The 24918-nt window shown below is 38.8% G+C and overlaps 1 protein-coding gene across 1 annotated transcript; it reads right to left on the bottom strand.

Moving 5' to 3' along the window:
* Window positions 1–811: 811 nt before the first annotated feature.
* parvab (parvin, alpha b) lies at window positions 812–19148 on the bottom strand. The gene is made up of 13 exons (XM_026930511.3): window positions 18723–19148; window positions 13393–13482; window positions 13076–13146; window positions 12153–12255; window positions 11904–12044; window positions 11616–11731; window positions 11416–11474; window positions 10612–10631; window positions 9648–9709; window positions 9498–9566; window positions 9304–9405; window positions 7802–7874; window positions 812–3874 (listed from the first exon to the last, which is right to left on the bottom strand). The coding sequence occupies exons 1-13, from the start codon at window positions 18856–18858 to the stop codon at window positions 3798–3800; spliced, it is 1119 nt and encodes a 372-aa protein (XP_026786312.1). The 5' UTR covers window positions 18859–19148; the 3' UTR covers window positions 812–3797.
* Window positions 19149–24918: the final 5770 nt, after the last annotated feature.

The raw sequence follows: 24918 nt of genomic DNA on the forward strand, positions 1-24918 counted from the left end.
AAACATCTCCTAACAGAAAACATCAATATACACTATGTGGCCAAAAGTTTGTGGACACCTGACCATAACACTCATATGTGTTTGTTGAATATCCCATTCTAGATTTATTCCCCTTTGCTGTTATAATAAGCTCCACTCTTCTGGGAAGGCTTTAGACTAGATGTTGGAGTGTGGCTGTGGGGATTTGTGTTCATTCAGCTACAAGAGCATTAGTGAGGTCAGGTACTGATGTTGGTGAGGAGGTCTGGGGTGCAGTCGGTGTTCCAGTTCATCCCAAAGGTGTTCAGTGGGGTTGAGGTCAGGGCTCTGTGCAGGACACTCAAGTTCTTCCACTCCAACCTTCACACACCATGTTTTAATGGAGCTCACTTTGTGCACAGGGGCATTGTCATGCTGGAACAGGTTTTAGTTCCAGTGAAGGGAAATTGTAATGCTATAGCATATAAAGACATTCTATACAATCGCGTACTTTCAACTTTGTGGCAAAAGAACCACATATGAGTGTGATGGTCACGCGTCCACAAACGTTAGGCCATATAGTGTATCAACAATTATACATTTTTCTTTGTGAAATAACATGTTATTGAAACCTGTTTATAATTAATTTATAATTAATTTATTTATAGAAACAATAATGTCTTAGAACTGGCGCATTAATATAAATCTGATTTGAATTACAGCTGGAACTACTGTCAGAGCTGCTGTTATAGAAAATTAAAACACCTTCTGACCAATCAAGTTTGGATATTCAAAAGTGCTCTCGTATAAAAGATTTTAATATCTCAGAATAATAGGATTGTCAGAAAGAACCTTATAAGTCTCAACGTATTTTTAATATATCAGGAAAATTAAGGATATGCAACATCTACAGAAATGATATCTTCAATACATCAATGCATGTGATACCAATGTTTTTTCTCAAATCAGTTTTATTTTGAATAAAAATCTGCATATTTTATCACAAGTTAATCAACAATTATAAAAGCTCTTATATTGAGATAAAATTTTAAATAACATATCCATTAAAGGCACAGTTTGTGATTTTTACTGCTATCTGCTGCCTGCGAGTCAAATTATAATTACAGTGAAAGGATTGACATGCCTTCGTATTTCTCCCAACTGATCATTTGGATTGCCTTTTGAGGAAAAGGGGCAGCTGAGCACACCTGGAGGGCGGAGCTAATTTCAGGGGCACAGGGCAGCACACACCCTGGACAGGGTGCCAACCCGTCACAGAGCACAATCACACACACACACACACACACACACACACACACACACACACACAAACCCAAACCCACTCATACATTACAGACAATTTGGAAATGCCAGTCAACCTACAACGCTTGCCAGTGTGAGGCAACTGTGCTAACCACTAAGCCCTGTAAACCCTCCCCCCCCCCAGAAAAATGTTTAAAAAATTACAAACTGCACCTTTAAATAATATTCAGACCAAATTACGTTATAACTGCTTATTTATAGCTCCCATAATACAGAGTTCATAGCTCCCATAGTAGAGATTTCCCATAGTAGCAGTGACAATGTACTTATTCTCATATGAATGTTTCTGACTCTTTTTTTTTCTTGGTCTTACAATTTTATAGAAAATATCAGAACTTTGTAATCCATGCAGGTGTAAACGCACTCCCGAGGCATGTTAAGAGGACGCAATGGAGGAATCAATTACTCGTAATGACCCGAATCTTAAGCACAAATCAATATCAGCCTGGATGAGACACTCTGTTTCAGCCATTGTGTTTGGGAGTAAACAGTGGGGTTTAGGTTCTCTAGAGCTCTCGGCTGCACTTGGTGTCATGAAGGGGACCAGAGGAAAGGTAATTGCAGTAGGGAAGCTAATGGCTATTCAGGACACCCTAGCGCTGGACAATTACACAGGTGGTCTTCGCTGTTATTTAGGCTCTCAGAGGCAGCCGAGTGATGAAGACGCCCTCGGCTCTTAATCTCCCCCCCGGCTCCAGTCATATAATGGGTCAGAAAATGTAGCAGAACAAAGGTTTTTATCGAAAAGACCATTGTCGGAGATGGCACTAACAGTGAAATTCACATTTAACACAGCTGGCTCTTAATGGGGCCCAAAGAATATGACAGGCAGTGTGTACTTTTTTCCAAAAATGCTTCTTTTGACAGTGTATTTTGGGATAAAAAGTGTGCAATTTGTAAGTGTGAAAAAAAAAAAAAGAGCTTACAGGCTGGCACCGGAGCCTGCAATTCATCTGGGCCAGTATTTTAGTTCCACAAAACCTGCGTGAAAGTGTGACTCAGTCACAGGTGTCTCACATAAACACACAACTTTGCTTAATTAAGTTATTCAGCTTGTTAGGTGCCTGAAGCCAGACAAAAAAAAATCTGCAAATTAAAAATACACAACTGATGAAACATGGAGGTCTTCAATGAATCACACAAAGAGAAGCGCACCCTAAAAGATCCACATTTTCTATTATCCCTTGACCTCCATTATAACCTTTGTTGGGTCCAATTGTGCAGTGCTGCACCATTACACACAGAAGAAAATGTGACCTCTGCTTTTCAGAAGAGCTTCCCTTCCACTGTTTCAGTAACTAAACCCAGATTTCATCATGCAACTTTATTGCAGGATGAAGACTGCCGGTCTGAGCCATTAAAATGAAACATTGCCTCTGCCTTAAGCGAGCCTTTTGTTTGAGGGGTTAAATAAAATGCAGCCTTTGGTCTGAAAGTTATTAAGTGTGACTGAGCGATCAAGATCAATTTATTCCTCTTCCATTCGTTCAAAAGTACACACAGGACAGTCACACAAAATGGTCAGTGGTGAATGAGGAGAGCACAAGGACAGGAATTCGCGACAGGAATTGAGAGGAAAATCTCAGCCCGTCAGGCCCCACACACTGCATTCAAACCTCAACAGTGAAACAAACGATCGCTCCGACCTTCACATTAAACTGCACGAAGGAATCCTTTTTTTTTTCCAGAATAGCCACATTGCATTCTTACAAACTAGTAGCAATCGTCTGCTTATGGTTTGAATTCTATGATTGCCTTGGGGGTGGAGAAGGCAATTTCATGTCTGTTTGCTTCAGATCTATAGAAGTTTCATACAAGCAGAAAAAAACATTGAAGCCTATTCAACAGCACAATGAAGTGCCTGAACTAGATAATTTGGTCTGTTCACTTAATAGAGAGCAAGACAGATTCCTCTATCCCAAACTCCATGCAACAATTTAAAATAAAAAGTAAAAGACCTTGCTGTTATTTATTTCTTCGTTCTCCGTCATATTAAGTGATAAAATCTACAAAACTGGAAGCAGTGTGGCCGTCACAAAGGGAGAACTGGAGAAGCTGTCCAGGGCCCAGTCCAGATGAGGACACATGACAGACACTGATATGTGGAACAGACCTATGTGATCGAAATATGTTGTTCAAAAACAGGCTTTATCCTGGGCCTGGAAATGATACTGGATGGTGAGCCTGATTGGAAGACATGATTTGCAACAACTCTGATAATCACTTCAGATTAAAAAGCCAAAAGAAAATGGATGAAATATAAAAAATAAGAAACACACTTAGCATTATCCCACTATTTGTTTCATCACTCAATCCTCCATCACTGTGTAAACTAAAATGAAAATATTAAGATTTCATAGCATGTTGGATAAATACAGAGCAGACTCTCAAAAAATACTGAATACTGAAATAATACTGAACACTGTAAATAATAATCCACAAGTACAATAATTAAAAAAAAACTCGGCTAATACTGATAAGGATGCCATTTCCGAAGTGAGTACTGGACCAGGACTTCATTCCACGTTCCTGTACTTGGTAAAGAGGTTGTAGAGGACACGTAATGTGGACTTCAGGTCACAGTTGACAATGTCTGTGAAGACAAAAAAAAATGTAGATAGGTTAAGGTTATGCTTCAATAGAATGCTGTGAGTTCAGTCGATGAGCAGAAAGCCATTGTTTGACATTTAACTCTCAAGTGCCTCACTTGTAAGTCATGGTAAAGTGTTTTGAATAAAAGCATTTGCTAACTGAATACATGTAAATATAACTCTTAGGCTCTGATTTACTAAGATCCTAAACAAAGAAGCTAATTTGCATGTACAATCTGATATAGAGCAAACAGAGCTGGGGGCGTGTTCTGGGGACTTTACAAAACAGGGCGTGAAAACAATATTTAAATGAGTTTTTTTTTTTGCAAAATGTTCTCGATAGTGATAGCCATAGTGAATTTGGATCTCAAACAGATTCAATGTGATAATGTTCATTGAAAATACTGTTCAAAATACAATATAAATTTAAATGAAAACTTTGTAGATGCCATTCTGTTCTTGATGTATATGTAAAGAAAATACTAGTTACATATGTAAATGTGGATCTCTGTACCTCAGGGTGGTGAATAATCAACTGAGGAGATATGCATGCATGCTATCCTACAACAATCAACAATACCTAGAACGTTCTTGCCGGTACCATCGCAGCTTCCACCAAGGAAGAGTTATACAGAGTTCATAAAACCACAGTTACATACTATATGTAACTACTGTTCTATCTGACAACTTCGAACTCCCAGGGGTGGTGTATAACAACTGGATAAATTCTGCCAACGATCTCATGGGGGAACAGGATTCATCCTAGGAACATCCTAGGACTGCCCTGACAATATGAATTGTCAAATCTGACGAAAATCTGGTGACACCCAGGTAGCAGCGGTACAGACTTACTGGAGGGGTACACCTATAAATAAGGCCCATTAAGAGGGGATGCTTCTTGTACAGTGGCAGGTTGTCGTAGGGGCTACATGTCCACTACCCAGTGGAGTGTCTTAGAAATTAAAACGCTGGTTTGAAGACAGCATAGCTATCTAAAAGACATCACAAGCCATGGACAGGCCACAGCAAGTCACCTTCAAGGAGGCTTTAAGAGACACCAACACAACAAGGTATGTGCCATGGGAGGCTCCTAGAAGACCATGGCAGATGGTGGCACCTTGCCCCTGGTCTAATGTTAGTAATAAGCCTATGGGACCCCATTGAGATATGCCATCCATGGAGTTGTGGTGAGCTGCAATCTTTGCCACAAACACCTTCAGGGTAGATGGAACCTAGGAAGTGGAAAATGTACAGGGTACTGTTGATAAATGACCACCATTTGCAGAACAGTTTCCAATTAAGGAAATACAGCCCTATGTGCTAGGGGCTCTTGCATTCAGAAGTGTTTCTTGGATTGCTACATCTCAGTCCTCATTCCTCAGCAATTCAGTCAGAGGGGCCAAACCCACAGATACTCAATATCCATCTGGGACATCAGATCTACTTGTGGAGGAAGCTGCCAAGATATTCTTGCAACAAATGAAAGCAGCAGTGGAAACCAAGGTCCTGACAACCATCTTGAGGCCAGAAGTAGGACTTTGTGACCTAGTTGCTGAATCTTCCATAGAGTAAAAAGGTCTTTGCACTGTGGTATGGAAAGCTTTGTGGTCACAGTTGCAGTGCAGAAAAATGGATTTGATTTTGTTGGTTGAGGTGCACCCTTGTGATCTTCAGGGTGGCTGCCACAGCTTCTTTTGAGCCTGCCATAGGTACATGCAAGCTGGCAGGAAAAGAACCAGAATCCTTTCCCAGATGCTGCAGAGACTGGAGGAGTTGAAACTGATGATTTACCTGTTAGGTCATCATCAGCCTGAAGGAACCTCCCAGATACAGCTGTAGACTTAGCTTCCACACAAGAGAAGGATTACTGGCCACTGAGTTATAAGGAGGGTTATGCTGAAGAATGCAAACCTCCGAGTTACGTGGTCTCAGTTGCTGGATCACTGATTTCAGCTAAACCATGTCTGCTGCCATGAGAGTCATTTGTCTAGAGAGCAACTCAGACTGCTTTCTGGGCTTCAATGCTTATCAGCTGTCACCGGGCTTGGGCGTTTACAACCAACAGCCTGTTTAGACTGAGGCTTTTGGGCCAGATTCAGCTCTGAGCCAAGATTCAAAACTGCCAGCCAAGCATGTTGTGTCTGTACTGACATCATTACGCTGTCAACACAGGAGTTGTCTGAATGTCTGAATGGATGTCTGAAGCAGACACAGCTTCCTTAAGATTGTCAACACTAAGGCACTGGGTAAATAGCTGATGGGCATTGTGGTTTTTCAAGAGATTAAGACATTGTTTGTATAAGCATCCTGTAGCATGGTTAGCAGCGGCTGCCTACTCGGTACAATGTGGACTCTGGGGGAAATCCAACCCACATTTGTATGGAGGGAATACCCATGCCCAAACAAAAAGCTGTGAATTAGCAAGAATTAGCAGTCAGCTAAGAATAGCAGACTCAGCAGTTAACAGAGTGTGGTATGTAGTGGGAGTACCAGCTCTAACTCTGACACTTAGCAGCAAATGTTAGCCACAAGCTCTGTTAGCCTGTTAGCAGAGCCCACAAGAATGTGAAACAACTGAAAAGAGAAAACACAGAGGGAGGAGCAGCTGGCGGGAAAAAATGAGTGGTGTTCTGCCTTTCACTCAATAGGGAATCACTTATGTAGCTATTGCTATGCAATAAAATGTAGGCGACTTAAAAACAGAGAGATGAGCTCAAAGAAATTATACGGTAAAAGATATCTACGAAACCCAGACAATGTTACCGACACCGCAGAGAGAAGGGTTCACCTCCCCCACGCCCATAGCTATCTGAGATCTGTATATATATCTGTATATCTATATCTATATATATATATATATATATATATATATATATACATATATTGTATGTCAGTAAAGAAAGAAGCATATTACATAAGAGACACTTTTCAGACAAAAAAACATAATGAAGGCTGCTGGGTTTCGCTGCAAAAATAAGAAGCAAGTGTGACAGTCAAAGTCTCCAGAAGAACTGTGGCTGCTTCTGCAAGATGCTCAGTAACACTTGCAGCTCATTTCCTTATAAACCTACATTAACTGTACCTGAGACTACTATTTTTTTTTTTAAAGCAAAGGATCATCACATCAAATATTGGCTTTGTTTCATTTATTACTGTTTACTGCTCTTTATAGCTTTTTTTAAATGTAGAAACATTTAATTTCATTATTTTTGAAGGTATCTTTGCTCTACAGCATTTCTTCGCATGTGCATATATAAACTGTGTTAAGTGCAGAGCAGTAGAACACACAAGGGATGAAAACCAACCCAAGGATATCATAGGTGTTGTCATAGGCATTATAGTATAAATAATGCTAGTATAAAATCTAGTATATAGTATAAATATCTAGTATAAAACCAACTTTACTGCAGTAATATTAACAAGAAAAACATTATAATTACTTTGTGAAAATGACACATGATTTCAAGAAACTTTAATAAAATAATCAATTTGTGTTCAAACGGTGGACGCAGGTATACACAATTTTAATACCTGCCCTTCAGTCATATTATTTCACACACTATCAAGATTTTACATGTTTTTATACACATATATCTTTAGCAAATCAGAGCCTTAGTGTCTTAATATCCTGGATCAAGCTGTGTTCGCTTACAAATGCTTACCGGTGAAGTCCAAATAACTGCAGCCCACACAGTGATTAGCTTCCCAGTCATTAGAGTGGAGCCATGTTCAAGAAAGTCATAATAGTGAAACGATACACATGGCAATAATTATTACTACCATAAACTGTGGTTGCGCGTCATCAGGTAACTCGGCTTAACATTTTACAGAATGTTCAGGCTTCTAAAACAAGTCGCAGTGTTTTGGATGTATTTTGCTTGATGACTTTAAGACTGATGTAAATAGCGTAAGAAAACATTGACACAAACCCTCGGGCCTTGGTTTTGGCTTCTCCAAACCACCATCTTGCATCAGCTCAAAGGAAAATGAAACGTTGTGCACCTACAATACAGAAATACAAACCTTCACTATCTTATTAGAAGTTAAGAGCATAAATGATTTGTGGCATCGACCATACTTTTAGTACATCTAGTCATCAGCTTCTTCCAGAGGATGTGTGTCCTTGGATTCATACATACACTATTGAATATGATACATTTGAAGTGATAGATTGCACATTCTGAGTCATAGAAAGTCTCTGAGTCTACATTCATTCAGTCCAGTTCAAAGTGCTATACCGTACATTTCAACAACAACAAAAAAAGCAAAATACTGAAAGAATCACCAAATATGGTAAGGTCCAAAGGATTTAGTTCACTATTAAATTAACTCCAAAACTTAAATTAATTTTACTTCATGTGAATAAGCATAAATAAATTTTATATAGAATATATTACATTTTTTTCAGCTTTTTGAAAAAAAAAAAAAACATATAGATGATTAATATGGTGTTTGCAATTGAATTCCATAATGCATTCAAATAAATACATGTAGGATACTATCACACAGATAATTTTCTTTATCTCTAAAGACTAACACCTGATACTGGCTCATTAAGTGTGGTATTATAATTGCTAAAACTTCCACAAAACAGTCTTTGTGGAATAAATGTTTTTTTCCTTTTTTTGTTTCCTTGCTGTTTAAGGAAACCATTTTGTCTTTGACCTTTGTACATGATTGTTCTCTTCCTCTCTTTGACATGGTTTGTATGACTAACAAAGACTTCATGATCTTCCAAAGAATGAGGGTGATGGCTGTTTATTCTACCAATTTCCTCAATCCCACCCACTAACTAGCTCTCCCCTATCACATGACCGCTACAAACCAGGGATAGTGAGGGCTAACATGAAGGCAGCCACTGCATCCTTGTGAATTGCTGCTCATACTGCATCACAGGGCAGCTAAACTCAGTCAGAGGAAAACACTGTCTGCCTACATGAGCTCACAGATGAAAACGATTGGTTAATAACACTCTGATTGACAGGGGAGAGATCAACACCGTTCCTTCCACTCAGAAAGCCGCACCGATTACGCTCTCTTGAATAGCTGTGGCATCTATAGGGATTGGAACTTGCGATCTCCTGGTGATACAGTGAATGCTTTTCTATTGTGCCACTCAGGAGCCATAACTGCATTAGTGAAGGTTTACAGTATACCCTCCTGGAATATACAGCTAGTTGAACAGACAAAGCACTTTAGCAAGCCTTTTCTTGCCAGTAATGCAGTTGATTGAAAAGGCTGGCATCCCCCATGGTTTTTATATGAAAACGAAAACATTATCTCTGTTTTATAATTTATCTGCAAAAAGCAGAATTCCAAAACAATTCAAACATAAGGAAGAATACTTTTAAACGAGTATACAGACGTTTGCACTTTAGGCATACTGCATGATCAGACAGATTGGTGCAATAAACAGAATTAATAGCAGTACCTTATGGTCAAAATTGTCTGGGGTGAGGAAGAAGTTGTAGAGAGGAACAAAATATCCTTCCAGGAGCCCCATCAGCAAAACCAAGTACACACCATCAGCAAACTAACGATTATAGAGAAAATGATGAATATAGATCAATATAGATCATTATATATTCTCTGACACTGGATGCTAGGCATTTGGTCAGACGTTACCTGTGTGTCCAGCTCAGACACCTCCAGATTCAACTTGTTTAAGTGCTTGTTCACAAATGTCAAGAGAGTCTGGAAGAGAGGCCATATGGTTTAAAATAGCCGTCAGATATGACATCTGTTAATGAATTCTAATGAACTAAACACACTTACTTTTTTAACCACGTTCAGCTTGTCTGGTGCGTGATCGAACAAGGTGTCGAACGCATCACGCTCTGTGTGTGGAAGTGAAACAACAGACTGATTGGTTTATTCTTCTTCGGTGTTAATAGAGACATTTACATTTAGTTTTGCATTGGTGTTTATGGGCTGTACTCAGAGTTCAATAGTAGCTAGGAGTTAATACAGAAATGGCGCAGACCTCAGCCGTAACTACAGACATAAATTACAGGCTATTCAGAGAGCTGAGCAAGAACTGTGCACACGGGACGGACTCTGAATAAAACAGAGGTATGTCTCTGTATGTGCGATTCAGAAATTGACATTTTTCTTGCACTATATCAACTCGAGCCAGTAGAAGTCTATGTCCACTATCAGACAGTTTGAGGTAACCATAATATGTCATGCTGAAATGTAGATTTTGGGCTGTGAATGTACTAAAAAAAAGCTATGAAATGCCATAAGAGGCCAATATTAAATACAGAAATACCTAAAGTATTTTATTAATTTGACAACTCAAAATAGCGATTTAAAGTATGATAAATCGCTATTTTGAGTTTTCAAATTACTAAAATACTTTAGGTATTTCTGTATTTAATCCTCTTCATCCTATGCATACATTGATTCATGGCCTATAAAGTTCACATGGCTGCATTAAGTTGTACACACAATTAAAAATTAAAAATACGCAGTATAAAAAATGCTACATAATAGGATGTGCTAGATCAAGTGCTATTTTATAAGCTGCCAAATAATGGGGGTGGAAGCCATATTGTTAAATTAAACCAAATTAATCCTGGGAGGTGTGAACTACACACAGAAAATCGACTTAAGTGGGAGTGTAACCCGAGTCTGAATACTATCCCCATGTTAAATATTTATCTAACTTTGGGACTTCAGTAGTCGTCTCTGAATACAGCCCAATGAGATGTTTCTGTTAATCATGTGTGATACAGACCATGCCTTCCAGAAAGTGCCCTGAAAGAAAACAAAAGAAACATTTCAGTTTAAAATGAGACGATCAAACAGTGACAGATTAAGATGAAAACATTCAGGGAAATGTAAGGACCTTATTATATGGCACAATATAATATTAAAGTAAGGGAGCCCAAAAAAGGCAAAAAAAAAAAAAGGTTATCCAAGTAAAGGTACAATCAAACAGAGCTAGATTTTAGGATTCTGGCCTGGTGGACATCTGCCTACCAGCGCCTCGTCTTCACGCTCAAATCTGCCTGGGCAGAGGCATGCCACGGCAGCTGCTGCCCACATGCCAGGCAGCAGCCAAAAGCCCTGAGCCTGCCCCTATCTGGGCAGTTGATTTGTGCCTGCTGGAGCGCTATTAATCAGAGCTCGGCAGCAGTGGAAAGCTGGCAGGAGCAGAGCGCTGGTGCTTGGGCCCATCTCGCCACAAAGCTGCTCATCAGCAAGGAGATCCAGCTCCACACCACTCCCCTGCTCCTTCCCCAGGGTCTGGCATGTCACTGCGTGTTTCTCACTTTTCAACTCTGCAGACACTTTCAGGTTCCAACAATCAGACAGGCTGATTTCCCACCATTTCCAAAAATTAGCAATAAATATTAATTCGAGGGATATATTGCAACGTTCAGCTGTTTGTCACCCTTTTCTCAATCTTTCGCTACCCATCATTTTTTTCCCCTGGAGAATCTAATTTGTCCTTTTGGAAGATATCAGCAGATTCAGTTTCACTTGCACAGCTGTGGCCAGTTACTGACTGGAAAAAAATACAACAGTAATGACATACTCGGTGTTGCCAGTAATTTCCTCTAAGACCTGCTGAGACTGAAGGATGCCCTCACGTTTCTGGGAAGAGACAAAACGTAAGTAAATTATGAGAAAGTAAAAGAAAATAGATTCCCATTAGCATAGCTTTAATGTGCCAAGATACTGCAAAACTTTTAACAAGTCATATAAGAAATCATATAAGAAATGCCAACTGAGTACCTGAACCACAACTACTTGTATAGACACATGGTCTGGGAGTCGGATTGGAGCGCGGAAGTGCTGAGACAGAGCCACCAACAAGTGAAGTATGGCGACTATGCTCTTGGCATGAATTGCTGAGAAAAACAGTAAAGATAAGGCAACATTATAATATAAAGGCTTAAACTAACAAACCTAATTAGACAAAACACCAGTTTTTACACACAGTGTTGGTCTTCAGCATTAAACCAGACAAAAACCTGAGCAGACATGCTGCAACTGATTAATCCGAAACATGAATCTATTTACAGTCAATGTTCCATTTGATGTTCCTGGAGGACACTTTGAGTGTGTCATTGATCTTTTCCAGGACAGTCTGAAGCTTCTGCTTCTGGGCAATCTCGGACTGTGTAACCTCAGCGACATTAAGCTTCTCTCCTTCCAGCTTCTCTAAACAAACAATAACAAAATAACAGGCTTCCTTTCACATCTCAAAGAAAAGTGAAAATAAGAGGGTTTTTTTTTGAGTGCTGCACCAAAAATAGGTTTTTTTTTTACCAAAGAGCTTCTGAAGAACCTGTCCATCATAAAGGTCCTCAGCTAGATCTTTGACGATGATTCGTTCTCCTACTAAAACATCATTGATCCAGTCGATCAGCACCTGTGTCAGAGGTCATGTGTGTGTTAGCTTCACAGCCATTCAATCCACGTGGTTAATTCTCACTAAACTATGTAACGAATAAAACACGAAGATGTGTGCTAAGTCACAAAGCTTTTTTATATACCACATAAAAAAGTTTTTTTATTATACCACAACGATTTGCCAACAATTACACATTTTTTTATTTATTAAAGGACAGCATTTAATGTTGGGGAACATCCGTAAAACAAGTTTATAACAGCTATAACCAGCCTCTCTTTCTGCTCTTCTCTTGATGTTAATAAGACAAGAAATGTTTTGTCTTAGTCTAGGGAGCAAAAGTGGCTGTGCTCTCTGGGTGGGAGGGATCTTATACTCTCTCCTCCCTGTCAATCAGAAAGACACTAGCCAATCATGAGTGCTTGAGAGGTTATGTATGCAGAAGAGGGCAGATAGCGCTTTCCTCTGAGTGTGTTATGCTGCCCTGTGATGCAGCAGTTTGAAAAGATGTTGTGGCTGCTGTTATAGAAAATAAATCAACACCTTCTGACCAATCAGAATCGAGAATTCAAAAGTGCTGTAGGATAAGTTGTTATATCTTAGTTGTTATAAGATCCTGTGACAGTTCTTATCACACAGGAAAAACCCCAGTGCTGAATTAACACCTACAATTATTATATATGTTCAATTGGACACAAATGATAAATTTGTGAAATAACGCTCTAGCTGTTAAATCCACACTGGGGATTTTGCTGTGAGTAAGTAATGAATCTGTCTGAGCAATTTACATTCAGGTTGTATGTTATGATAAAGTTCATTCACTACAACAAAGCCAACAGACCTTCATGAGCTCCTGGAGTTTAGGGTCATTTCTGGAGTTGGGATCGACCATCGTGCGGACTTCATTCTCCTCTTTAAAAATAAGGATTCACACAGTACTTTTTTAGACAGTTAATATTCATTTGAGATCATTCAAACCAACCTGGCAACGCACTCTGTATTTATTAAGCAGTCTTTTAGATGTAAACTACCTCTGTAGTATTCGAAATTGAGTAAACTAGCATAATTAAACCTGCTAATTTAGCCAGAAGATGTAGTGGTATTGCAAGAGAAAACAGAGAGAAACTGAGATTTTTCACTCTGACACTGCAATGTTACCCAGCATGGTGTCCTCAGGATCCAGCTCGAACGGAGTGGGACTCAGGGGCAGGTTGATTGCATTCATGCCCTCTTCTTGGAGCTCAGAAACTGTAAAGAGCATCAATAAATGATAAGACGTTGTCCTTTGGGATCGGCTACACTCCTAATATTATTACAACACCCAACATTACATTAAACCACAAGCATCTCTGGGTTTTCATTGACCATTTTGGGATTTTGCTTTCATCAGCTTTCAACAGATGGTTACATCATGCTGTTTCTGCATGTTTCATTATAATAAGGGCAGCTAACAGAGAGTAGCAGACACACCATCTCGCAGCAGTATGCTCTGTACTAGGCTGTGCCTCTCATCATTAGTGGTCAGTGATGTGGTATTGGTTTTAGCAGAGGGAGTCTGCTCAGAGTGCCACATCTAATGCTATGCATTCAGGCTTGAACACGTCTGGGTTAACAAAAGAGCTACGATTCAGCCTTGCGATCGATGCACATCTTTCCATAATCGGTATCGCAGGCAACCAAACACAAAGCAGAAGCACTTTAAGGCTTTTTTATCATTCAAATTGATGTGTCAGGCCTCGTGAATGCTGCATATGATCTAACTGTAAACAGTGCAATTTGATCCAAATATGAATATAGAGTTCTAAAACTGGGCGATACAGAAAAAAAAAATTCAATACGCTACATATTTTAGCAAAATACCTCAGAAATTATTCAGGAAAACTGCCTACATTGTCACTTTAATATCCATGTCTGTATGTCGTTGTAATACTAAAATTCTCTCCTTGTGAATTCTATTCATTAAATATATTTTTGAAAAAAATGTATAGAATACATAGTTCGGTGAGCAGAAATCTGAATATCTAACAGGTTAATCTCAGAACTGCACTAGACTAAAGATATTTATCACGCTATTTATTTAAATGAAAGTTTGCCTCCTTTCTAATTTCACTGGATATCATGTTTATCATTATCATTTATCATTTCTGGCCCAATGTCTGTTCTGATTGGTTGAGAGATTCTGGCTGTTTGTAGGGCTGCACAAAAACATTGTATTAAAATCACAAACTTGATTTGCTTCTCAATGCACTATTGAACTGTTGCATTAAGAATTGCGCTATTATTCCTCCGTATTTACTGTGACCAATAAACATTGCACTGCATGACCTCAAGCTTGCACCTGAAGCGTGGCGAGAAGAAAGAAAAAGGGGAAGAAAAAGGGGAGGTTTGCTACAGAAGAAAAATGGGAGAAACAACGTCAGAGAATTTTAAAATGTCCCAAATGCCCATTTGTGAGAGTGAGGAGAAAAAACTGAATATTAAATTCCCAATTTCTACACAAACGATTCAATGTACTAAATGTATAAAATGAATGAGTGAATGTAGAGAAGGAGTCATGGCGATCATGACCATGCCCTATTCCCTCGGCAGGCTAAACACTTCACAGCTGAGTTCACTTCAACATTCCACAATCACTGACACAGCAAGGAAACAAGAACAAGTATCACGTTTTAATAAGAAACAGACAGACCAAGTAGCAAAAATGTTCCCATGATGCCATCAGTTACTCACTTTGGTTCTGTATAGAGGGCTGATTTACAAATGCAAATAAATACATATGCATGAGCGATGGGATGTAAACTGAGGTAACGATAAACAAATGGAACAGCGTTTCTGTACCACAAATTTAGCTGTTTTATTGCTTTTAGTTCTAAGTATTACAAGATGTAATGTTATTTTGTTTTGTACTTGATCTTGACCTGCATTTAGAGGTCGCTGGTTGTGGTGACCATTTTTGCATTCCGAGTAAAACAGCACGAATGATTGCAGCAGTACAAATACACTAAAATACACAAAGAAACACAAAATATTTGAGTATTTTTCTTTCTGTTCAAGAAAATTTTACTTCATAGTTAAATCTGTGTGTACATTTATGGTTGAATTTGTTGCAGTGTATATAAATATTTCTAGAAATTATTATAATAATACTTACGTTTTTCTCAATTGTTTTTAAAAGTTTTTTTTTTTCTTACAGGCTATAACAACTTAATACTGGCTTCATACTCACATCTAATTGCATTATGTTTGGCTTTAATCACTAAACATAACACTTTTTGGGTCACTGTGAAAACACAAAAGTTAATTCCGAAGTAATGACATACTAAAATGAATTTGATTGTATAGGCTGCCAAATGATAATTCTCATATACTACACATTACTGCGTACTACTATGAGAAATAGTATGTATTAATGCTGTATACGGTATTTTGAACTCATCTACTTCCAATATGGTTTGAAAAAATCAGTGTTTCAGTTTCACTTAAACAAATATCCACATCAAATTTTCAGAAATCCCACTGATAAAAACAAATTATCACCCAGTTTGGCCAGTTTGTAATCCAGTGCGGCGGTTTCTGATTTCTACACGTTTGAATGTGAAGAACGCTTAACGATTTCTCTACATTGACTGTACACTGACCTCAGTGTACACCAGCACATGAACAGTGTATCAGAGATCTGTGGCAGCTGATATCACACCTCTATAATAACTCCTGACTCATCCTTGGTTTGTTTGTCCAATCACTGCAGCCATGTTTCTGTACATGCCTACAAGAAATTCCGCCAGGAATCAAGATCCCTCGACACATCGACATCCTGTTTTTATTTGCTTCTCCCATTACGTCAACTGTCTGAACTGTGCTCAGCTGCATGCTGGCAAGAAGGCAAAACCTGCCTGTCACTGTGGCTAACATACTGTATAAGCATTTAACTGTACTAGCCATTTTTAAACATTCTGAAAAACAATTTAATCATCCAGGACTGATAGTCAAAGACAGACTGATGAAACAAAGACAGGAAATTGTCCATTTCCACCATTTTAGGTTTAAGAAAAGTAGGGTGCAATAATGTAACCAGCTGTGAAGTCGGGAACTGCTTGCTGGCAGCGGCAATCGCAAAAACTCATGAAAAAATCATGAAAAAGCTGTAGGGTGGATTTTTATGTGATTCTGCAGTCATGCGCAGTAGACAATTAAAAAAAACATAATACATTTTCTATATTATTCTTTTACAAATTGTTTGTCTAATGTCGACATTTTCACTGCTGATCTGCTGCTGTTTAAATTATTTTAATAAGTCTGAATGTATAAATTGTTGATGTAAAGTGTTACATTGGACACTTCACTGTAGGCCAATTTAATCTTTTTAGGTTAAAATCTTTGTTCTTTCTTCTCTTTCATGTGAAAGTGTCATTTTTGGCCTTTTTTTGCCAAAATATTATGGTGATATCCCTAATAACTGGTGGTAAATATATACTTGTTTAATGTTTGCTAATTAAAACATATATTGATAGATTTTATTTCATATTAATGAAGACAAAATATTCTCCCTTTACCTTGACAGAAAGCGAGGACGCCGGATCCCAATCGCTCTGAGCGCATGTGAGATGGAGAGGAAGGGGGCGGGGCTTCCAGGTGGTTTCAGTTAATATTGGGGAGTTCAAAACACCAGCACCAATCATTCCAGATTCATATGTTGATTGGCTCAGCTCCAGTTTTATTGCGGAGAAAAAGACTGATCTACTCTAATTACTCTGATAGTGTAATATTGGGTAGAAACGAATAAATTGCAAAAGACAAATGCCTAAGATATAAGCTGATTCTTTTCCCATCTGTGTAAAAAAGCTGGCTTGCTTCTCTCATGTCTCTCTCACCATCACTTATTCTGTGATACATTCTGCATGTCTCAGCACTCATAACTAAATACATTTCTGCCATACAGAACCAAAGAGGCTCTCAATGGAATCAAATAAATACAAGTAATTTGTGTTCACCTCCATGACCCAGGTTTGAGTGCTTAGGGCTCAGGTGTGGACAGAGTGCTGAAGAGCTGGAATGGCTTACTCAGAAAAAGCACTTAATATTTATTTATTTAGTAGAAGAAAGATACAGACAGCTAATTACAAACAGACCCTTTTAGCCTACTTATTTCCTTACGAATCACGTGGACGATGTGGTCACAGGCAGGCTTTTAAGTTAAAGCACAGCCTACAGAACATTTCATTCAGCAGTAATGCAGGACGTAAGTGTGACGGTCGGCAGTCAGCATGTTCCCATATAAGGTTCAAGCCAGGCTTTCTGAAAACACTCACGAGGGTGCGTCTTACACAGAGCAACTGAGAGTGAAGTTATGAGAAACCAGTGTTAGGCTCTGAGTTGCTCTAACTATGACTATGACTATGACAATGACAAGACATGTTCCTGTTACATTATCAGACCAGGATTAACATGAAATACCAGACCTTTTATCACGGTTTATATATTTCAAAAACGATACTCATCATATCTTTTATAATAACAATATCATGCATGTTGAATATCTAATACATCCGCAATATCTACCAAAACTGATCATACGACAGCGTTGTTGAATTCTGATTGGTCAGAAGGTGTTGATTAATTTTCTATAACAACAGCTCTGACTGTAGTTCCTGCTTTAACTCAAATCATAATTTTATATTAATGCATTCATTCATTTCTATATTAATGCCACATAAAACCTAATAAAAACGACTTAAAAAGTGTGTTTTTTTTAACAAGAAAAGTAGATTCATCGGTATGGTCAAGATTTCTGTAAGGAGATTTTTTTTGGAAGGAGTCTCCAGTCTCAGTGCTTTGTAACAGTCAATAAAAGTCTTGCAAAAGTCTTCAGGACACAATGTACACTTTGTGCTTTCTCAGAAACATCACAAGATGTGTTTTGTTTTTTTTTTTACTTCAAGAAAGAGAAAAACTAGAGGCTAGTAACAAAATGACTGTTTATCGCTGCTGTAACGTAAGTGATAACAGGAACTAACGTTTTGTGGATTGAATATAAATATCATTAATAAATTAAAAATTGTAATTGGCGAAACTGCTGCGGTATAAGAGGAATAAACACTTCTGGGTGTGGCCTTATTGGAAAATAATCAACTTCGGAGTGGTAACAGCACGTCTGCTTCATGTTGAGCTGTATCACATCACCCATCACATGATTATTTGATCACGTCCCATTAGTTAGTTTTTATTTTAAACTCTATTCTATTTTATCCTATTCATATCACACACTCTACTGTAAATACATGAATGCAGTATTGTATGGTTTGACAGGGATTGAGATTATTAACCACTTCCCTACACTTGGGTTAATGAATTAATGAGTTATCCCTGTGAGAGCCCTGAGCAGGTTAGGTTAACACAGCTACAGTTAAAGAGCCTAGTGAACTCAGCTCAGGGTTCTAGGTGTATGGAGAGGAATAAAGGCCTGTGAAAGTGAAATCCGCTGCTCACACCTTCTTTTGCCTTTTTTCTTCTGGCCAAAGTTCCTCCGAGTTTTCCGAGGAACGAGTCGTCCTTTTTCCTGGAGGGCGGTGATCTGGGACTCGGAGATTTCGGAGAGGACGGAGACTTCTGAGGAGACGAAGCCATTTTCAGCACAAAGCAGGTCCGAAGTGCGGAGTTGTGGCTTCCTCTGGGAAGAAAAAGCGGCTGCTTGCGGAATATTTCTGCTGTTTTCAAGATGTTCAGCTATAACGGTGTCGACTTTCCGCTCCAAGTCCCGCCCTGTGTGTGTGTGTGTGTGTGTGTGTGTTTGTGAGTGTGTGTGTGTGTGTGTGTGTGTGGGTGGGTGTTGTGTGTGTGTGTTTGTGAGTGAGTGTGTTTGCGCGCGCGTGCATGTGTGTGTTTGTGAGTGTGTGTATGTGTGCGCGTGTTTGTGTGTGCTTGTGTGTGTTTGTGAGTGTGCGTGTGTACTTTTGTGTGTGTGCGCGTGTTTGTGTGTGCGCGTGTTTGTGTGTGCGCGTGTTTGTGTGTGTTTGTGAGTGCTTGTGTGTGTTTGTGTGTGCGCGTGTTTGTGTGTGTGTTTGTGAGTGTGTGTTTGTGTGAGTGTGTGTGTGTGTGTGTGTGTGTGGTGCTGCTGAAGTCCAGAAAGGAAAAACACAAACACTGTAGGAATTCTAAGGGCTGAATGCCATTTCCTTGAATTTTACACTTAAGAAAAGCTAAAGCCACTAACTTTCCCTGTTTACACACACCAGCAACAAGCAGCAGTAACTCAGTCATGTTACTGAAAAAGTAACAAGTAGACATCAGCTTATTTCCTATTGTCATCAGATAGACTATTTATTAAACTTCCCTTAAACAGTGTATTCTTGCAATTCCTTTTAAACCATTCAGTCTATTTAGAAGATCTTTGATGCTCTCAGCGCCCATGCTCGATAACAATTAACCACAACAATTAAAAATGGCAAACAATTAAGAGCATGTACAACTTACAAGCCTACTGCAGTTCTTACTGAATCGATTCTTTTGAACTACCCACTGAAATTAATCAAACTTTGCAAGTTTGTGATTCATTTGATTCACCACTAATATATTAATATTAAAGGTAAAATTTATAACTGTCTGTTTTTAAGGCTAATAAGAGCCATGTAACGTTAAGACCTTTCACAATTAAATGGACACCTAAAGAAAGAGTAAGCATACAGGCGGAAGAAAAAAATCTTTGATTCATTTAAAATGATTCTTCAGTAAAATGATTCATTTGTGAATCTGTCATTCCTATTCCTTACACAGAATAAAGAAACCCTTTGAGCAATGTTGTTTCTTTAATTTATCATTCATTCATGCGTTCATTCTCAGAAAGCATCTACTGGCATCTACTGTTTTTGGGATGTGGGAGGAAACCAGAGAACCCGGAGAAAACTCCTGCAGAAAAGGGGAGAACATGGACGGAAACTCTGCACAGACAGTGACCTGAGCTCAGGATCCAACTGTGGACCCTGGAGCTGCGAGTCGCACCGTGCCACCCTGCCGCCCCTAATTTATCACATCTGAAATGGAATAAAAACTCAAATATCTGAGCTCATTCAAAAATGTTATAATATGACAAGAAAGAATGGTTTCAAGTCATTTTTCACTGATAAGGCCTGTTGCTGAATTCTTACACACAATATTGTTATTCCTGCTTTTTTTGTATGACTATTTGATTTATTGCAGGATGATTTCATATGCAGGATGATTTCATATCACTGATGATTATTAACCATCATCATAGCTTTTAAAAGCCATCCGTTCCTAATTTTTCTTTGCTTTTTTTTTTATATATATGTAATCGATTGCTTGCACCACAAAAACTCAGAACCCTCAGAGCTCTCTTTCTCTTCCAGCCTCTGATTTGGTTATCTGCACACAGCCATGCAAACAAACAGCAGGATGGACCAATTCCTGCCCCAGGCACTCATTAAAACAGCAGTTATGTTCTAAAAATCTTCTGATGTCCTTATTGCAGACTGAGAGGTGCCTGAACACAGCACACCGGCCCTGACTGTTTCGTGAGGACTTCCATTGTGGCTGACCTGAGCTTCAGAGAGCAGCGAGCAGTCAAGATGACTCACACTGCACAAGACAAAAATCATAAAACATAACAAATGGGTTCAGCATGTAAATGCATTGGGCTGTTATGCTTTTAAAAAGGAAAGAAAAGATGTTTACTCATTCAGACAACAGGGTTGTTTCGACCTTGTGCATTTTTATTCCTTGGGTTAAAAAAAAAATAATACCGTATGATGCTCATACCTTCTTTTCCCATTTTCATCTCTCACACTCATTACCTCTATTGTATAGTACAATGCAATTTCCACCTCATTTCATGTTTGAATGCTAATAGTAGCTGTGCATATTGCAGTATTTTTTTTTTCCTTCATCTGATTTTCCCACCCGAGATAAGTCGGCTCAATTGAAAATACAGCATACTGCCAGGCTCAATTTGCACCGTAATTCCCTGTGCAGCACAGAAAAGAGCATAACCAGGAGAGATGACATCCAGTGCGGAGTCTAGTTAATGTCCCAACATTAGTGCTGTTTGCTGCATAGTTTTAATTCCTGCAATGGCACAATGAAATTATATTTTCTCCCCTAAACAGTGCAGAACCTTCCTATTTATCACTTAACGTTTTTCACTCATCCACTTACATGAAGACGTTTTAGTTTTGGTATTTGTGAGACTGCACTGTAATCCAGTGTTGCACAAACTACACTGCCAAATTCAGTGTGGCAAACAATTAAATACAGTACCGAGTTTAAGGCTGTTTCTGCATTACATCTTTAATGCAACCCCATTTTTAGTTATTAGTATAAGTATATTAAGATTTACATTTCCTTTTGGAATTTATGATGTATAATAAAAAATAAATACTGCTTTAGTTGGAGTACTGTAGATCAGAGAGCAGAGAGAAACCTTTTTGAGTGTTTATCAAAGAATGATATGTAAAGGTTTAGCCAGGATACTTGTTTTTCAAGCATTACAATTCACCCAGGTGAAAAAGGTCAAATGAACAGGGACACGCAGAAACCAAAAACCCCACATAACTTTAACTGAATTGCAAAATGCAAAAAAAAACAAAAAAATCACACTATAATGCAAAATGAACTACAGCAGAGTAAACAAAAAAATCAACATTTCATTTGCAGACCTAACAAATTCAGTCATTTCCATCCCATGTGTGTGTGTGTGTGTGTGTGAGAAAGAGAGAGAGATTTCTTATTCTAAAACTTCATATAATTTCACTTATTCATTTTCCATGACCTTTCACTAATTTCAGCTCCTTACTGACTGTTACAAAGCACTGACACTGGAGACTCCATCCATAAATGTTAAATAAACATATCCTTGCAGAAAGCTTGAAGGATTACATGTTTGTCTTTGTTAAATGACATCATGTTTTTTTAATCCATTTGTTATTAACCTTAAATCTTATAACCTTTGGAGCATCCTGTGAATTAGCTGTTACTATAGAAACGATAATATACTAAATTGCAACTGGCACTACAGTCAGACTTGCTTTTATAGTAAATTTATTTACACCTTCTGAACAATCAGAATCGAGAGCTCAAAGTACAGCACTGGCACCTGAACATTCCCAGAATACTGAGTTGATTTCAGTCTACTCTGATCAAAATGGTATATTTGGGTTCCTATTACTCAGTGAAGGATTATGAATATGTTTTTCTTAAAAGTATTGCTATCTCATGTAACATGTAACATGATATTTAGGAACTAAGTCAGAATTCACTTCATATGTGAAATGAAAAGTGTCTTATTCAGGACCTAACCTTCCCACCGTCTGATTATTACACTTATATACAAACGGTTACCTTTTAAAGAATGTGGAAAATGAGAGCTCTTCAGTCTGCCCGTGTGTTTTGGGGTGTAACTGGTGTGTGTGAGAGTGTGTTTGTGTTGCTCCTCCATGGTTCCTTTTAGCTGCGTTTGATCTGCTGTTTTGTCTCTGTGGCTCATTCGGAGCCTGGCGTGCCTCACAGCTGGAGCAGCACAGCAGAGATGTGAGTGCTCTTCCTTTTTCCCTCCCACCTCCTCCTCTCTCCTCTCTCCTCTTCCCTCTTGAGCTTGAGGCTTCCGGCCTCCACCGTGCTTCTGCCGTGCCACTCTGAGCTTCCCTGCCGAGGTCACCACGGCCTGGGTCACACAGGAAAAATAACCCCACCACACACACACACTCACATTCACACACACACACTGCTTACTCTCAGACAGTCCAATTTCTTTTTCTTTTTCTGTCTCTGTGGATCTGTGCCATCTACTCCTGCTGTGCGAAAGTGCTGCACCTGACAACATCGGCCAGGCCCCAAGGTCATCCCTCCAGCTCCCAGGTGAAGATACAGAACAGTGAGCTCCTCCTGGGCCAGTGTGTTCCTGGCAAAAACAAAGTACACACACAAAAGCACAGTGTTCCGCATGGGAACAGAGCAAACATATTGTCAATATCATGCAGGAAACACGATCTTACTAATGCAGAGTTTGTACAGTGGTTTGCATAAGTATTCAAGTTATAAAAATATCCCAAACATTAAACATCCTGCAGAGCAAATCCATTATTTAAAATGGAAGGAATATGGCACTCTGCCAAAAGAGGCTGTCCGCCAAAAGTCAGTGACCTGGTAAGGAGGGGATTAGTCAGAGAAGCAACCAAGAGGTCAAAGGTAACTCTGAAGAAGAAGGAGCTGGAGAGATGTACAAATAGGAGAAGCTCTTCAATAGGCAACAATAGTCCAAACACTCTACAAAACTGGGTGTTAATGGAAGAGCGGAAATTCTTTAAAAAATCCCACTTGGAGTTTGCCAAAGGTGTGTTGGAGATTCAGAAAACATGTAGAAAATGGTTCTCTGGTCTGATGAAACCAAAATTGAACATTATGACCTTGGCAAATTTCTACATTTGGTGGAAAACCTGAGAACCCCATTCCTATAGTGAAGCATGGCTGTGGTTAACCTTCAGAGTTAACCTTGGCCTCTTGGCTGCTTCTCTGACCTACAGTATGCCCTCCTTACCCGATCACTGACATTTGGTGGATGGCATGTTTTAGTCACAGTTGTGCCATAACCTTTGCATTTATTATTCATTTATTTAATGGTGAGGTACAGGGTGTTCAAAGTTCATTAAAAGGGATATTTTTGGAACCAAAACCTAATCAATACTTTCCCATAACTTTGTTCCTGACTTGTTTTGGATAGCGCCTTGGTCTTAATGATGGTGTTTGTTTAAAGATGTTGTTTAACAAACTCTGAGGCCTTCCAAGACCAACTATATTCACATGACTAATTGCACACACAAGACTCTATTCAAATAATTGTGTGACTTCTGATGGCAACAGGTTACACAAGAACTAATTTAGGGGTTTCACAGCAAAGGGGTGAAAAGGTATGCAAGCACAGCTTTCACATTTTTTTAATTTGTATATATATATATATATATATACACACATATATATATACATATATATATATATATATATATATATATATATATATATATATATATATATATATATATGTATATTTTGCAAACTATAATGATCTCTCCAGTAGCATAAGTATTTAAGGGGGTGAATACTATCGCCACTGTATAATACAAAGGACAGCCACACAGGAGACAACAACCCTGGCCTTACTCAGATAGCGAATGCAGACACACACAAAAGCACAGATGTAAGTACACTCTCCCAGCAACAAGTGACCCTCTGACCTTGCTTTTTCTATCTGTGTCCTCGTCTGTCTCCAGGCATGAAATGCTGCGCGTCTGACGCACCAGTAATCCAATGCAAAACAGATCATCTGGCCAGCATGATTGAGCTAAATGCTTTGCAACCGGCTATCTGTTTCCATGAATGGCGTAAGCACAAAGCATGTTCCTTTTTAAACGATTTTCTAACGTTCCCCCCCAGCCATATAATTGAATTGTACATATAGCACCTGTTAGTTAATTCACAAAATAACCTGCATGCAACGTATAGATTAAACGTTTAGTCTATCTGAATAGCAGAGTGGGTTAAATGAATAAATGGATTAAAAATGAGAATGAAACCAAAAACCCCAGGCCCATATCAAGCATGCAATCTCAGCTTCCAGCTCTCCAGCTTACTGAAGGTCAGTGTTTATTTCAGCCAATCACAGATGATGCTGGATTGAGA

This window comes from Pangasianodon hypophthalmus, chromosome 11 (genome assembly GCF_027358585.1).
Source record: "Pangasianodon hypophthalmus isolate fPanHyp1 chromosome 11, fPanHyp1.pri, whole genome shotgun sequence".
NCBI classification, from domain to species: Eukaryota; Metazoa; Chordata; class Actinopteri; order Siluriformes; family Pangasiidae; genus Pangasianodon; species Pangasianodon hypophthalmus.

Excerpts from the sequence above, each read along its gene's own strand:
- parvab (XM_026930511.3), bottom strand. The coding sequence starts at position 18,858 with ATGGCTTCGTCTCCTCAGAAGTCTCCGTCCTCTCCGAAATCTCCGAGT. Across the intron at positions 13,483-18,722 it reads AAGAAAAAAGGCAAAAGAAG|TTTCTGAGCTCCAAGAAGAG; the intron begins GTGTGAGCAGCG and ends TGCTCTTTACAG. Across the intron at positions 10,632-11,415 it reads GAAATTACTGGCAACACCGA|GGCACTTTCTGGAAGGCATG; the intron begins GTATGTCATTAC and ends GTTTTCTTTCAG.